Genomic DNA, 16,345 nt, shown 5'->3' with positions numbered 1-16,345 from the left:
GAAAAGTATTGTTTGGGGCTTAATTCAGTGTGTGTGTATTTCTATGGACACTCCGATCACTGTTAGCTTTATTTTTCATTTTAATAACATGAAAAAGTGTGTCAGTATGCTCTAATGTCAAGGTGCAGATTGGGTTTGAGAATATTATGGTAACTCTAAGAAAGCACTGTGATTTCAGCTGCTTGAAAGAAACAAAATCCTTTCTTCTTCAATCATCTATAGAAACCTAGAAAAATGATTTTCTCTTTGTTTTTTTATATATGTATATATTATATATATAAAAAAACGAAGAGAAAATAATTTTTCTAGGTTTATATAGACGATTGAAGAAGGAAGGATATATATATATATATATATATAGAGAGAGAGAGAGAGAGAAAGCCAAGCAAAATGACACCTTTTATTGGCTAACTAAAAAGATTACAATATGCAACCTTTCAAGGCAACTCGGACCCCTTCTTCAGGCAAGATGTAATACAGAAACTGGACTTCCCTGTATTTATATACACATACTAGGACAAGAAACAACATCCATCCATCCATTTTCTAACCCGCTGAATCCGAATACAGGGTCACGGGGGTCTGCCGGAGCCAATCCCAGCCAACACAGGGCACAAGGCAGGAACCAATCCTGGGCAGGGTGCCAACCCACCGCAGGACACACACAAACACACCCACACACCAAGCACACACTAGGGCCAATTTAGAATCACCAATCCACCTAACCTGCATGTCTTTGGATTGTGGGAGGAAACCCACGCAGACACGGGAAGAACATGCAAACTCCACGCAGGGAGGACCCAGGAAGCGAACCCGGATCTCCTAACTGCGAGGCAGCAGCGCTACCACTGTGCCGCCCAGAAACAACATTGGTAAATCTTTAAATGAAAAATCTTAAATGTAAAAAATTAATAGATTCATTCAGGCTTAGATTAATTTAACAAGAGAGAGAAGAACAATGTATGGTCAAGATCTTTGGATAAGATAACTGTCCAACAAAGTCCTTTGAAGTTTGTGATGAGTTTTTCAAACCAATATGGGTCTGTAGACAGGTTATCAATCCTCATACCTGGCCATAAAACTCGTCTCTATTCAAGCCATGCTGTATATAGTCTGTGAGGTTTGCCACTGCTTCTAATAAGAAAAGCATTCATTAATTTAAGATCCTGAATTACATTGTTTCAGATGCAGGAATTACTGAAGCATTATGCAGATTATCAGGAACTTTGATCATCTCCAAGAAAATGGGTTTTAGATTCTCACGTCACAGTGGAGATTACAGAATTGTATTCATATAGTAATGCACTTTGCTTGTATTGATTAGAATATATTATTATCATACAATTATAAGGACTCATTTGCATTACAGACCTATCAAGAAAGGTTCTATTTTTTGGCATAATATTGTACATTAGGACAGGCTGTGTTTAATAAATGATATTGTCTATTAGAACCGATTTTCTTATAAGTTAGTAACCATATTGTGTCAACTGAGAAGATTCTCAAATCTGATATTGCAAATGTTGTACATGTATACAACATACAATACTGTCAAACTAATAAAAAAAACTATTAAAGTATGAACACTGTAAATATGCTGAAAAAAAAAACTGAATTGTAATTCTAGAGAGGTTGTACTTGCTTTCATCAAAAACTTATTTTCTTAGAAAGTATTGTCCTTTACAATAGGTGGTCAAGTGTACATACTTCTTAGCAAAGCTATTTATATTTTAAAAGATACATATATATGCATAGTTTATTTCACATCACTCATTACCTTTTTTGAAGATGGTTACCTGGCATAAAAGAGGGCTTTGTTGTATTACAGAAAATGGCTTAATGAAAGAGTCACATCTGGAAAGGAATTCATCAGTGTCAAGGAGTACGGAAAAACAGGTACAAGCTCAGTCCTGTTGGCAACTCACAGTGTAACAAAAACAGATGTTAGTAAGAATTTTCCAACTGCCTATTTTAAAACTCACACACTGAATCAATGTAGGATCAGTAGCTAATAGTTCTTGTGTTTTTTTGTTTTTTTTTTAATCTTCCATGTTGAGACATTGAATAGGAAGAGTTACGTACAAATTAGAAACTGCAATTATAAGTCCATTTAAATTTTAAATAGACTCAACAACAACAAAGCTTATACAAAGGTATTTTAGCTAGGTATTTCACTGTCATAATGGAGATGCATTTAAAGAATTGCTGCCTTAAAAAAAGCTGAAAATCAACTATCTCACCAATTCTTTAATGTTAACCAGGCAGCTGTGGTTTAACAAGCAACAAAAAAACAAAATATGAAGCAGTAACACAGTGCACTTCACATCACCTACAAGGGTTAATTAACCCACATACACAAGGTTATAACCACCTTTCAGTCTGTGCTGGTGTACTCTCATTAAGTCCAAATTGTAAGATAGAAACAGGATACAATTGGGGCTGTGCAGGTTGTTATGAAAAGAGCTTTAGATCCGAAGTTACTAAATCACACAAACACACACCCTTTCTTCCTCTAAAGCAGATTTTATGGTTAGACTTGAATGAAAAAAAATATGTTTAGGTTGCTTAAGAATTTACAAAATAAAACTCTGTCTGAAACATCCTGCAATTAGAAAATACAGCAGGAAATGCACAGCCTATAAAAACTGTAATAAAAGAGAGTCCCATGTGGATTTTTAAAAGCTGCTTTCAATATAGCTACCCTTGAGGCACTCGAGGATACAATGAATCAGTAGGTGGTTTTTAGTGCTTTTTCTTTTCTTTTTTTTCTTTGCAGCAAACAATCCAACAAATACATTTAAATTTCATTGTTAAATTATAGAATTTATAACCATACAATGGATTCATTATCATTGGAATGAAAGACAAGATGCTTTTTTTCATATTAAAATAATATTGTTCAGCCAACTTGTGACTCTCTTTTCACAGGATACCTATTTACCATCAAACAACTCCAGTTTAAAAAAGCATTCTACTCCACAGCCGCAAAAACCTGTCAATTTAGTAATACCTGGTACTGCTGGTAAGTAGTTCTGAGTGAGTTTTAACAATTTGCCTTTTGAAGTGCTTTAATATGAATGCCACCATGATATACAAACACCCCACTCAAACTTGTCTAAAAAAAATCTTTATAAATACTAAAGGTTGTGGACAACTGATGCACTACATATTATATGGTCAAAAGTATGTGGAAACCCCTCTGAAGTATGTAGTTTTTTGTTTCAATCCCATAAGGGCAAAAAAACATCAAGCACATAGCCATGCAATCTCCACTGATAAACACTGATAGTAGAATGGGTCATACTGAAGAGCTCAGTAACTTTAAATGTGGCAGTGTCATAGGATGCCACCTGTGCCACAGGTCAGCACATGACATTTTGGCTCTGCCATATCTGTCTAGGACAACTGTAAATGCTATTATTGTGAAGTGAAAGTTTCTTGGAGCAACAACATCTCAGCCACAATGTGGTAGATCACGCAAACTAAGGGCTGAAGCGCATAGTGCTTAAAAATCATCTATCCTCTGATTTGTCGCTCACAACAGAGTCCCATTCTGCCTCTGGAAGTAACATCAGCACAGGAACTGTGCATTGAGAGCTTCATGAAATGAGTTTTCAAGGCCTAACAGCCTGCACACAAGCTTAAGATCCCCATACATTACACTAAGCATTGTCTGAATTTTTGTGAAGCATACCACCTTTAGACTCTGGAGCAGTGAAAATGTGTTTTTCTGAAGAATCATGATTCACTAACTGGCAGTCTGATGGAGGAATCTGGGCTTGGCAGATGCCAGGATTAGGAACCATCTGGAATACATAGTGCCTACTGTAAAGTTTGGTGTAGGAGGGGTAATGGTCTGGGGCTGTTTACCAGGGTTAGGGCTAGGTCCCTTGGTTCCAGTAAAGGTTATTCTTAATGCTACAGCATATAAAAACATTTTAGACAATTGTGCACTTCCAACTTTTTCAGTTTAGGAAAGGCCTTTTCTGTTCCAGCATGACTGCGCTCCTGTTCACAAAACCAGGTTCATAAAGACATGGTTTGATGAGTTTTCTGTGGAGGGACAACCCTGACTTCAATCCTACTGGACCTTTGTTATATCAACTCCATGTTAATACCCATGGGTTTGGAATGGGCTGCCCAACAAGCTCATGTAGGTGTGATGGTTTGGTGTCCTCAAATTTTTGGCCATAGAGTATATATTGCTATACTTTTCAACACAATATGTCATTGATGGACGGAGGACAAGAATGAATTTTTTTTTTTTTTGTTTTGCATCATCTTAGACAATTTACATTTAGTACGGGAAAACATGTTTTGATATTGCTAGAATATCTTTAGAACAATTCTGAAATTATATGTATTTGTGTGTCTGTGGGGAAGATGTTGTGGACACTAATTTGACAATGACTGGATTTAGTCTGACATTTTTGGGCAACTTGCATTTGTTAAGACTTTTAAGGATTTTCAGTTGTGTTCTTTTTCATCAGATGTGCACATTTTTCTGCCATTAACTGGATTTTCTACCTAGTTTTCTAGCACTTAAAGAACATCAGAGTCTGTAGTTTGAGAAACGCCTCACAGGTTCTCAGTTTTCTTCTTCCTTAAATACATGCCAAATATCAGTGTCCTCTTCCAGCATGATGTACTTGTCGTCTTTTGCAGTTGTGCATCAGGGCCTTCCCTTTCTTTTTCTGCCCTGGTTGGATACAGTTTGCCTCCTTTTTTCAAGACAGTAACACACTCCTTTGTGTGAAATTTTCAGTTTCTTGGCAGTTTGTCTCTGTCACATAGAATAACCTTTATTCTGCAGAAACACAATAGACTGTTATTTAAAAGGCTGTTTCATTTTGGCAATTTTTGAACCCAGAACTGAATTTTAGGAGTGCCAATACTTTGCAACCTAAGGAAAGACAGTTTACTTGCTCTACAGAACAGAATAACAGGTTTCAGCAGTGCTAATGCAATTACAAAGGTTTCTCTAGAACCAATTAACATTTAAGCATGACTAATTAAGGTTAGACGAATGGAGTTGGCCATTAGGACCCTGAAGGACTGGCTACTGAAAATGGAGCTTTTTAGTCATAATAAGCCATCCATCCATTATCCAACCCGCTGCCTAACCACAGGGTCACGGGGGGTCTGCTGGAGCCAATCCCAGCCAAATCAGGGCGCAAGGCAGGAAACAAACCCCGGGCAGGGCGCCAAGCACACACCAAGCACACACTGGGGACAATTTAGAATAGCCAGTGCACCTAACCAGCATGTCTTTGGACTATGGAAGGAAACTGGAGCACCTGGAGGAAACCCACGCAGACACGAGGAGAACATGCAAACTGCACGCAGGGAGGACTCGGAAGCAAACCCGGGTCTACTAACTGTGAGGCAGCAGTGCTACCCACAGCGCCACTATGCCGCCCTAGTCATAATAATGTGAGTAACAATTGCAAATTAGTCGTTTCAAGCAGTAACAGCCATTAGCAACACTATTAACATCTTGGCTATATTTATAAATCAATTTAATGGTATCTTGATAAAAATGGTATCTGTTTCTATCAAAAATATGAAAACTTGTTGGTGATTCCAAACTTTTGAATGCTAGGGTATGTGTTGGGTTAATTGGTGTCTCTAAACTGGCTTAGTACCCATGCGTTTTGGAATGTGATTGAGTCTGTCCAACGTCAAACTGGAACCTTGCCCGGTATTGTCGTTTTTGACTTGTGCTTGGTGCTGGCAGGTTTGGCCTCAGATCTTCATGCCCCTGATATTGGATAAAGTGTGTTCAATTAATTAATGGAAAAACAACAAAGGAGAAGAGACTTGTAGTATTTCACACCCATCACCCATTACTTATTATCATGGCAGAGGAAAATGGCAACGTATTGCCTGTTGATCATATAAACAAGTAAGAAATCTATTGTACTCTATACACATTACAGTAATAATCCTATAAAACTAATAGATGGATGGCTAGGTATCTTCCTGTCTAGAGTTGATGCTGCAAATTTAGAAATGTGAATGATAAATGAATAATTTGTTTGCATTTAATTTTCATTTACTACAGTAATAACATTTACACAAACAGTTTTAAACAAAAGCTGTGCAAATAAACAATTTTTTTTAAATATCTTTAATTGGTGTAATGGGATTCTTAGTCCTGTCATCATCTTCTTCTTCTTTCGGCTGCTCCCGTTAGGGGTTGCCACAGCAGATCATCTTGTTCCATATCTTCCTGTCCTCTCCATCTTGCTCTGTTACCCCCATCACCTGCATGTCCTCTCTCACCACATCCATAAAACTTCTCTTAGGCCTTCCTCTGTTCCCTTTGACTGGCAGCTCGATCCTTAGCACCCTTTTCCAAATATACCCAGCATCTCTCCTCTGCCCATGTCCAAACCAACTCAATCTCACCTCTCTGACTTTGTCTCACCATCGTTTAACGTGAGCTGACACTCTAATGTACTCATTTCTGTTATATTTCTATAAAATATATAGCATCAAAATTTTACTTGAAGTATATTTTTAGTGCCAAGCTCATAGTGGTTTCCAGGAGACTAAACAGTGTTTATATTTTGCTTGGCTTATAGTTGTGTCTTATCTGCCAGGAAGAGCGGATGCTGATCTAATGACCCCTTGAGGGCAAGGTTCCATTTCTGCTTTTTTTTTTATAATCACTTTGCAAATAGAAGAGAACACTGAGCTAAGTGCTTCTTCTGGATTACTCTGCTCTGGTAGTAGCATCAAACACGATGCATCAACCACCATATTTTTGTTGTATTTTTAATTATAATAGACTTTATAGAACACAGTGCCACTCTTGCATAAGCTGAAAAATTTTAATGTGTTCAAAACATTAACTATGGCTTCAGCAGGGCATTTAAAATATTTGCAGGGATGAGGGTCTTAGACCCCTCTACAACTGTTGCGTCTGTTACACATGGAATAAATTTGAAGACTGTGGTTTTGCCTGACCTGTACATGTATACCATATTGAAGAGCGGTGGGACGGTCCCACTGGGGTTTCAAGTGAGACATATTTGTAGGTTAAATAAGCGGTTTATCATTTATCAGGGGCAATATTATGTATGATTGTCAAGAAGAGCTTGTCACTATTTATCATGTGTAACTGGGACTGAAAGATCAGTGGCTGGGTACCAGAGATCTGGGGCTTAAGCCCAAGAAGCCCCCCTTCCGTTGGCACTGGGCGTCCGTATGCCACATTTTTCAAGGTAAATGCTTTTTTTTTTTTGGCTTTTAGTCAGCAAAAGGATGTAACAAAGCAGCCCGATCTTTGATGCTTTATGTAATTAGTTTTCATTCTTTCTTTTTCTTTTCTTTTCATGCAGTGGTACCTGCATACAGCAGTAATGGAAGCCAGAGATCCTCATTATCGCCGGGAGAATCAGTCCAGGGAGCACATATCTTTTGGCACAACATTAGTAAATCAGATTCTTTGCAGCTTCATTCCAGGAAAAAAGTGTAAGAATTTATCTATCTATATATATATACAGTATATATGCTAAGGGTTCTGTTTGTCTATCACTTGCGAACCACTGAGGCTAGAACCTATATATATTGGTCTTAACTGAAAGTTAATGACATTATATGCACTGTTGAAGGCAAAAATGTGGCAAGCGGCAACATGCGTGAGGCTATCAGCATTCACGTCTTACCTGCAACAAAGTGCGTAGGGAAACTGATTGAGAAGGTGACATGGCAGAAAGAAAAAGCACAGCAGTGACATCTGCTGAGCGTGATGCAAAGTGCTGAAAGTGATAACGCGATAGAAAAGTCTCTGCTAAGTGTCAAGCACGAGTGGCATGGCAACCTGCTGGTGTTTGCAGACTATTGGGGTTGGAGCCTTGATCTTGGCAAGACCGGAGGTCTACACATTTCTCGTAATAATAAATACAATGCTTCAGAATCAGCATAATTTTTTTTTTCTTATTGACCTCAATCGCAGTACATTTTTGAGATGCATTTGATTTAAAATATTTAAGACGCAGTCAAACATTTGTAAAGGTATTACTGGTAAATACTGAACATAAAGTGAAGCTACGCCTTTAAGAAGATATGAAGTTGACATATGTGAGGAAATGTAAAAATTTTAGTGTAAATGCTTTTGAATGCCAATGGCATGGAATTTACTTCACATTTTATCTCCTATACTTTTCGTACTGAGAGACCTGCTTTGCTTTTTCAGTGCTTTCCTTTTGCTTACTTTGTTCAAAGCAGGGGCTCTCAAACTCGGTGTTGCAAGGCAGGAAATAGCCTAGCACAGAGTCCATTGCAAGGCCCACTCACTCAGTAGAAACTGTAGTTCATCTAATATACACGTCTTTGGAGATGCAAAAAGAAAACTGGATTACTCAAAGGAAAAGTTACATGTATACCCCCTGAGGTCCTAAAGCAGAGACTTTAATTTTATCTGAATACAACTAAGTAATTCCTTGCATGAAATCACTTATGAACTAAAAAAGTAAATTAAACATGACTAGGGTATATGTAGTACATGTTGAATAGGAATATTTATACCAGAATATACCAAAATATCTTTTTCCATTTAAAATCCCTTAGCATGATCTTAAATCATATCGAATAATTTTATGCAGAAGAAATCATGTCAGCATGATTGCTAGTGCATAATTTTCATTGAAAAGAATGTTTGCATTATCTCATTCTGCATAATGATTTCTGATTTTGGAGACTGCAATGAATTTAGGAATCAAAGTGTTTTAGAAAATTAAATTAAACCTAATTGTCATTATAATTCCTAAACGTGCTGGTAGTGTCAGTACCACAATTCCCACTGAGATAGCTAGCTATTACTATACAGCACTTTAATTTTCATATATATAATAATGTAGTAATGTGCTATTATGTAAAAATTAATTTCTATTTCCAGGGCTTATTGCCTATGCTTTTCAAGTAGTATAGTGGTCAGATAAAGCTGTTTATAGTGCCCTCCAGTGGTAACAAGTTATGACTGAATAAAAACAAAAAACATTTGAAGACTGTGTCACTCACTATATCTTTTCAGTTTCCCTAGGATTTGATGTATTGATTCATTAAAAATACTTTCTCATTTCTAAGGATGTTACTCTGAAATTAGTTTTATTTTTTATATTTGACAGAGCCTAATGTTTTCATAAACCTAGATGAATAACTGTCTGAGAACTGCACATCTTGACATTGCACCTTCTGTGTCATTTTAACAGGGCTGCCGATGTGCTTTTTGAAAGTTTTGCATCTGAAGGGAGAGTTGGGACCTCTCAGTTTTTTGAGGTATGATGTGTTTACTTTCTTTTTTGTTCTTTTATTATACTTTAATTACTTTGCATCCATGCATGTGTTATTCAAGTGTACCTTTTCTATTACTTTTCACAGATGCGTCATATCTTGCACTAATGTAATTAGTCTATAGGCTGGCATTAATACTGCTCAAATCTGATGACAGTAATATTCATGGAAAATTACGACAGATTTTCAAAGTGTCTTCTTTCCCCCTTTTTTTAAAATTAGGAGTTGGGTCATCTTATCACTGCTCTACACACATCCCTTTTTGTTGCTAAGTGCAGGTACATCTCTAGGATAGTTTTTTATACAATCCTCCATTTCTTCATTAGTCTTTTTTCTTGTTCTTTTTCTTTTTTTGTTCCCCTTTCTGCTGTGCTGCACATTTTAGCCAATTTCTCTGTTCCGTTCTTAGCACATGGCCATACCATCTCAGCTTTGATTTTTGAATTTTGTTATTAATAACACCTGACACCTGAGGCCTGATTTCTTCATTACACCTTCTCTCTTCAGGTTTATTCCCCCCTTATCATGTTGCTCCTCAAAATATAACAGGTCATTAAGCAGTTTCAGAATCTTGCGAAAAGTATTCAGAACAGTCTTTACGGACGAGAACATGAGAAACGTCCATACATTATAAAGCTGTTGCCACAATACAAGCACATCTTAAAAGCAATAGCGTTTTCCAGGAAAGTGTAGGTGTAATTCTGTGCCATATACAGTGCATTGCATTTTGATGAAATTGACCAAAGTAGCTTTTCTCAAAAGTAGCTGGGTTCACTGTCATGTCTCTGGCAAACTCCATGCAGCCTTAAAGTCTTTATTTATGACAGTAACAACAAAAACAACATTTATTTATATAGCACATTTTCATACAAAAAAATGTAGCTCAAAGTGCTTTACAAAATGAAGATTAGAAAAATAAAAGACACAGTAAGAAAACTACGGAAGCGTATTACTGCCACGACATAATAAAAAAAATATGCTCACTATCACGTTAAAACGTGAAAATATTACATTATAACGTGAAAACATCACGTTAAAACGAGAAATCGTATCATGTGATAACGTGAAAATATAAGATTATAACGTGAAAACATCACGTTAAAACGACAAATAGTATCACGTTAAAACGTGATACTATTTCACGTAATTACGTGATAAAGTTTCATGTTATAACGTGAAACTTTTTTGGTTATCCAGTGAGGAGTGCACGTCTGCAAATGAAACGGCTCATTTACACGACTTGATCAAATTCTACTTTATGCTTGGGGTCAGACATGGAGAGATTCTGCTCCTGCTGACTAAGGTGGATGGTTTTGTAATAAGTAGGCGTACACTGAGAAGAATTTTAAAAGACATGGGGCTTCACAGAAGAAAGAATCAGTCCGACATTTTGGAGGTAGCATCATTTCTCATTGACCAGCTGGAAGGGCACGGAAGGCTCCATGGATACAAGCTACACCATCTCAGCTGCATTCAAGCTGGGCATGTTGTGACCCAAACCACGGTGAGGCATTTAATAAAGTTTCTAGACCCCCGTGGTGTTGAGCAAAGACGGAGGAATCGACTGATGCGACGCGTGTACATTAATCCTGGACCTAATTTTATGTGGCATGTTGACTCTTATGACAAACTAAAGCCGTTTGGAATATGTATAAATGGAGCGATTGATGGTTTTTCAAGGCTCATGATATGGCTTCATGCTTATTCAACAAACAGCGATTTTACGTTTTAACGTGATACTATTTGTCGTTTTAACGTGATGTTTTCACGTTATAATCTTATATTTTCACGTTATAACGTGTTGATGTTTTCAGTTATAATAACGTGATAGTGAGCATATTTTTTTTATAATGTCGTGGCAGTAATACGCTTCCGTAGAAAACAAAATAAGTCAACATTAATTAACATAGAATAAGTAAGGTCAGATGGCCAGGGTGGACAGAAAAAAACAAAAAAAAAAAACTCCAGACAGCTGGAGAAAAAAAATAAAATCTGCAGGGATTCCAGACCACGGGACCGCCCAGTCCCCTCTGGGCAATCTACCTAACATAAATGAAACAGTCCTCTTTGTATTTGGGGTTTTCAAGTAATTTAGTAGTTCTCAAACTGTGTTTTTGTGGGGGGGCATGAAGTAAAAAAAGGGGTGTGCGAAGATGTGAAAAAAAGAAAACAAGAATCGAAAATATGAAACATACATCTACTGAAACCAAAACAAATTAACTTAAACTACATTCTGATACTAGAAATATAGAGTTAGATTAATGTCGATAAAAGTTAAGTAGGTATAATAAAATGTGCATCTATGATATATCATTAATTAAAAAAGAACAAATTGGTATTAGTGGGCTCCTTTCAAAAAAAGTTAGGGGGGCGCAATTAAAACTGTTATGAAAACTTGGGTCGCAAATACTTAAAGGTTGAGAAACGCCAATTTATGAGCAGTTTCTACCATACAGGCCAGTCCTATGCTGCCCTTCTGATATTTAAATCCACCTTTATTCTGTTCTGTAGGTGATTTTTATACACTCATTGATTATAATTGCAAGTCTCCTTATTCAGATGCTGAGTTTAGATGAACATCATTTCCGCCACATCGTCTGAGCCATGTGATGCAGTTTCTATTTCCTGATTATATCTATCTGTAGGTTTGAGCCAGTTTTGGTATTACATCTTATTATATTACTCTGACTTTCTTAGAATGTTTTCTAGTCTTCCTTTTCTTCTGAATTGAGATATGACCGAAGATTCGTAAACAGGCTAGAAAGTGTGTCAATGGCAATGGTGCACAGGCTGATTGTAAGGCAATTATATCGTTGTTAAGGCAGTTATCTTTCACATATTGCATGAAAGCATACAAGAGTCTGAATGCTTACACAAGTAATATATTTTAGTTTTTGGCATTACATTATCTGATAATAACAAATTTTGTGTCTAGAATTGAAATAGAGGTATAGGTATCATTTGTAATCTAGCAGTATTCAAAATGTTTTGTAAAGTGCTGTACATTAACTTGTAAAATTATACAACTTTTTCAAAAATATTGTTCACAAACATAAGGTATATATGAGGTGCAAAACTCCCCTACACTGTGAATAATAAGAGTTTACATGTTACACTTCTTATCTGCTTTAAGCTTGATGATTTGTCAACGAAAAGCTCAAAGGAGAGATTGACTTTCTTTACTCAGATGACAGTTTTCAGCCTCCTTTTTGCACTTCATTTACATTGTGCGTTTGAAATGGGGTTCAAATTCAGATCCTGCCCTTGTCTTTGCCACACCAACTAGCATTGTTGCATCACAGTTCTTGAATCCTAGTTCTCTGCTTAATTCAAATACTTCCCCTGTAACGTATTGAGTTTTGCTTTGAGGATTACATTTTCCTTGTAAAGATGCACATCTGGCTACAACAGTGACTTAAAATTGGCTCATTGTGAGTGTAGCCTGTGAATGAAAAGCTTTCTAACAATAGTTGATTCTTAATTTGAGCCTAATTGTGTTGGGATACATGGTTGCATCTTCTATACACCGATCAGTCAAAACATTAAAAGCACTGACAGGTGAAGTGAATAACTTTGATTATCTTGTCACAGTACCACCTTTACAGGGGTGGGCCAGTTTTTGAAGGTGATGTGTTGGAAGCACAAAGAATGGGCAAGCGTAAGGATCTGAGCAACTTTGACAAGGGGCATATTATGTGGCTATACGACTAGGTCAGAGCATTTATAAAATGGCAGATCTTTTGGCATGTTCTCGGTATACAGTTATTAGTACCTACCACAAGTGCTCCAAAAAAGGACAGCCGATGAACTGGTGAGAGGGTCATGGGTGCCCAAGGCACATTGATACGTGTTGGGAGCAAAGGCTAGCCCATCAGGTCTGATCACTAAAAAACTTACAGAAAAAGGTGTCAGAACACCCAGTGCATCACAGCTTGCTGAACAGTCAGAGTGCCCATTGCTGACCTCAGTCCACTTACATTGGGCATGCGAGCATCAAAACTGGACCGTGGAGGAATGGAAGAAGCTGGCCTGGTCTGATGAATCACATTTTCTTTTAGATTATGTGGACAGCAGGGTGAGTGTCCATCATTTATCTGGAGAAGAGATGGCAGCAGGATGCTTTATGGAAAGAAGGCAAGCCAGTGGAGGCAGTGTGATGCTCTGGGCACTGTTCTGCAGCAAAACCTTGGGTCCTGGCATTCATGTAGATGTTACTTTGACGCATACAAGCTATCAAAAAATGTTGCAGACCACATACACTCCTTTATAATGGCAGTGGGCTCTTTCAGCAGGATAATGTGCCTTGCCAGACTGCAAAAATTGTTCAGGAATGGTTTGAGGAACATGACAAAGAGTTCAAAGTGTTCAATTGGCCTCCACATTCCCCAGATCTCAATCTGATTGAGCATCTGCTTGATGTGCTTGAAAACCAATTCTGATACATGGAGGACCCACCTCACAGCTTACAGGACCTAAAGTAAACATCGGCTGCTAACGTCTTGGTGCCAGATACCACAGGACATCTTCAGAGATCTTGAGGAGCCCAGGCTCAATGGGTCAGAGCTGTTTTGGCAGCACCAGGGGGGACCCACACAAGTGGGTTTGATGATGTGGCTGATCGGTGTATAGTATATACAGGTATGTCATCTGTTCATGTGTTTTTTTCTTTATATTGATGTATAACATAACATTTTCAGACTCTTAAAATCCAATGTAGAATTCTGGGTGTGCTAAAACCTGTCCTGCTACAAGGCAAAAAAGAACCGGGGATAGAGTGCCAGTGTAGGGCTCACTCACAATGAATACCCACACTTCCTTAGGCAAAAATGAAATCATCAGTTTCCTTAGCCTGTACATCTTGGATATGTGCAAACAAAGCTATAAGGCCTGGGGGGGAAAATCAACAGAGATATGGGGAGAATCTGCAGACTTCACAAATGCAGTGTTGTGAGATTTTTAACTCAAGATTCTGGATCTGTGGGGATTCAGATTTTCTCAGCAATTTATTCTGCTTTCTATACTTTTTATTAAACATTGTTCTCAATCGAGGGTAAAATACTTCAAACTATGTAGTACAATTAATAATGAAGTTAATAACAATTTTAGATGATTAGTAAATATAAAGTACAACTAAAAAATATTTTAATCTACAGGCAATCTGGAGCTCTGGCATCCGCAAAACTGACCCCAGGATCAAAGATTGTTACTCTCTCATGAGAAAACTGCAGCAACCAGATGTCAGTGTTGACAGGAATACTTTCCACAGGTTAGAGGTTAATGGTTTAAGTGCCTGTAAACTAATAAAAAAAAATCTTCAATGTGTGAAACTCTAGAGGTTTACTTACCTTGGCAGAAATATTCAAGTCTCTGGTAACTCTTCCTATGAAATCAGTAGAAGGATTGAGAGAGCATGGGGGGGTCATGAGGTCACTGGAAAGGGGTTTGCGGTGCTCCTGATATCTCTGTAAAAGGACAAAGGTCCAAGTCTTTAGAGTCCTGCTGCTTCCTGTTTGTGAGACATGGACGCTATCCAGTGACCTGAGATGAAGACTGGAGTCCCTCTCTACTGTGTCTCTTCAGAGAATCCTTGAGTACCACTGGTTTGACTTTATGTTGCTCATGGAGCCCCAAATGAGGCACATGACCTGCAGTCAGTTACGGCACTAAGGCCATGTGGTGCGATTCCCCCGAGAGTGATCTGGCTCACAGGGTACTCATTGTTGGGGACCCAAGTGGCTGGACCAGGCCAAGGGGACGCCCACGGAGCACCTGGCTGCAGCAGATAGATAGTCATTTCCTGAGCTGTTTCGTTGTGCGGTGGGTGCGGCAACACACTGTACCGGTGCATGCTCCCTGACCTGACCTGTGAAAGTATGTAGAGAAGTGGAGAGGAAACAACTACATGCAAGAGGGCAAGATGTCAGTAATTCCTATTAAATTATGTATCCATCTTCAAACCCACGTATCCTGAGTAAGGTCACAAAATGCTGCCCCAGCAAGCATTGAGTGCATGGAAGGAACAATCCCTGGACAGGATGTCAGTCCATCGCATGGTGAGCATGCTCTCACACAAACACACACTAGGGCCAGTTTAGCAATCACAACTCTACTAACCTGAAGTGGACTCCTGGACTGTGAGAGGACACCCATGCTGACATGTGGTGAACATGTAAGCGTCACGCAGGGAGAATGCAGGACACAAACCTCAGTCTCATTGTTGTACCAATATGCCCCCCACTTTTAAATTATACATTGGTAATCCCAAGAGGTATGATGGGTGAAAATACTATTATTAAAGTAACAAGGTAACTAAAAATAACGACAGTAAGATGCTGTTATAGGGGGCAAGTAACAAAAATTCTATAGCATTATAGAGACTATCTAACAAAGAGTACTGTATCTATCATTGAGGCTATTTTATATCAGAAGAAAAATTAATACATGTATAAATGGAAACAGAATCAATGATGTCTTTATAAATATAGATGTAGTGAAAAGTCAAGCAAAATGGCACCTTTTATTGGCTAACTAAAAAGATTACAATATGCAAGCTTTCAAGGCAACTCAGGCCGCTTCTTCAGGCAACATGTAATGACTTTTCACTACATTCATAACGGCTAACACGGTGCAACACCCTAGTACTATAAATATAAATGAAAAATTAAACACAATATTAGGTTTTTTTACTCAAACATATCATGGTTATAGATAAATAAATGATAACATGCAGCCATGCCCATCATGTCATATAGGCATGCCCCCATTATTTATTTGATTTTATTGATTTTATTAGTGGAATGGTGAGGAGGCAGGGAGTAGAGCTGGTGAAGGTGGATGAGTTTAAAAACTTGGGATCAACAGGACAGAGTAATAGGGATTGTGGAAGAGAGATGAAAACGAGAGTGCAGGCAGGGTGGAAAAAAGTGTCAGGAGTGATTTGTGACAGACGGGTATCAGCAAGAGTGAAAGGGAAGGTCTACAGGATGGTAATGAGACCAGCTATGTTACAGTATATGGGCTGGAGACGGTGGCACAGGAGACAGAG

General features: G+C 38.1%; 1 protein-coding gene across 1 annotated transcript in view; it reads left to right on the top strand.

The window, feature by feature from the left end:
* glsl (glutaminase like) overlaps positions 1–16,345 on the top strand; it is a 53,839-nt gene that overhangs the window by 1,732 nt on the left and 35,762 nt on the right. The window contains exons 3-7 of the mRNA XM_039772793.1: positions 1,829–1,896; positions 2,929–3,022; positions 7,347–7,479; positions 9,219–9,285; positions 14,454–14,566. Of these exons, the coding sequence (XP_039628727.1) occupies positions 1,829–1,896; positions 2,929–3,022; positions 7,347–7,479; positions 9,219–9,285; positions 14,454–14,566 (475 nt within the window). The remainder of the gene's footprint in view (positions 1–1,828; positions 1,897–2,928; positions 3,023–7,346; positions 7,480–9,218; positions 9,286–14,453; positions 14,567–16,345) is intronic.

Source organism: Polypterus senegalus, chromosome 12 (genome assembly GCF_016835505.1).
Source record: "Polypterus senegalus isolate Bchr_013 chromosome 12, ASM1683550v1, whole genome shotgun sequence".
Lineage (NCBI taxonomy): Eukaryota > Metazoa > Chordata > Cladistia > Polypteriformes > Polypteridae > Polypterus > Polypterus senegalus.
The sequence above is the reverse complement of the archived record's forward strand: the minus strand, read 5'-3'. Positions and strand labels throughout refer to the sequence as shown.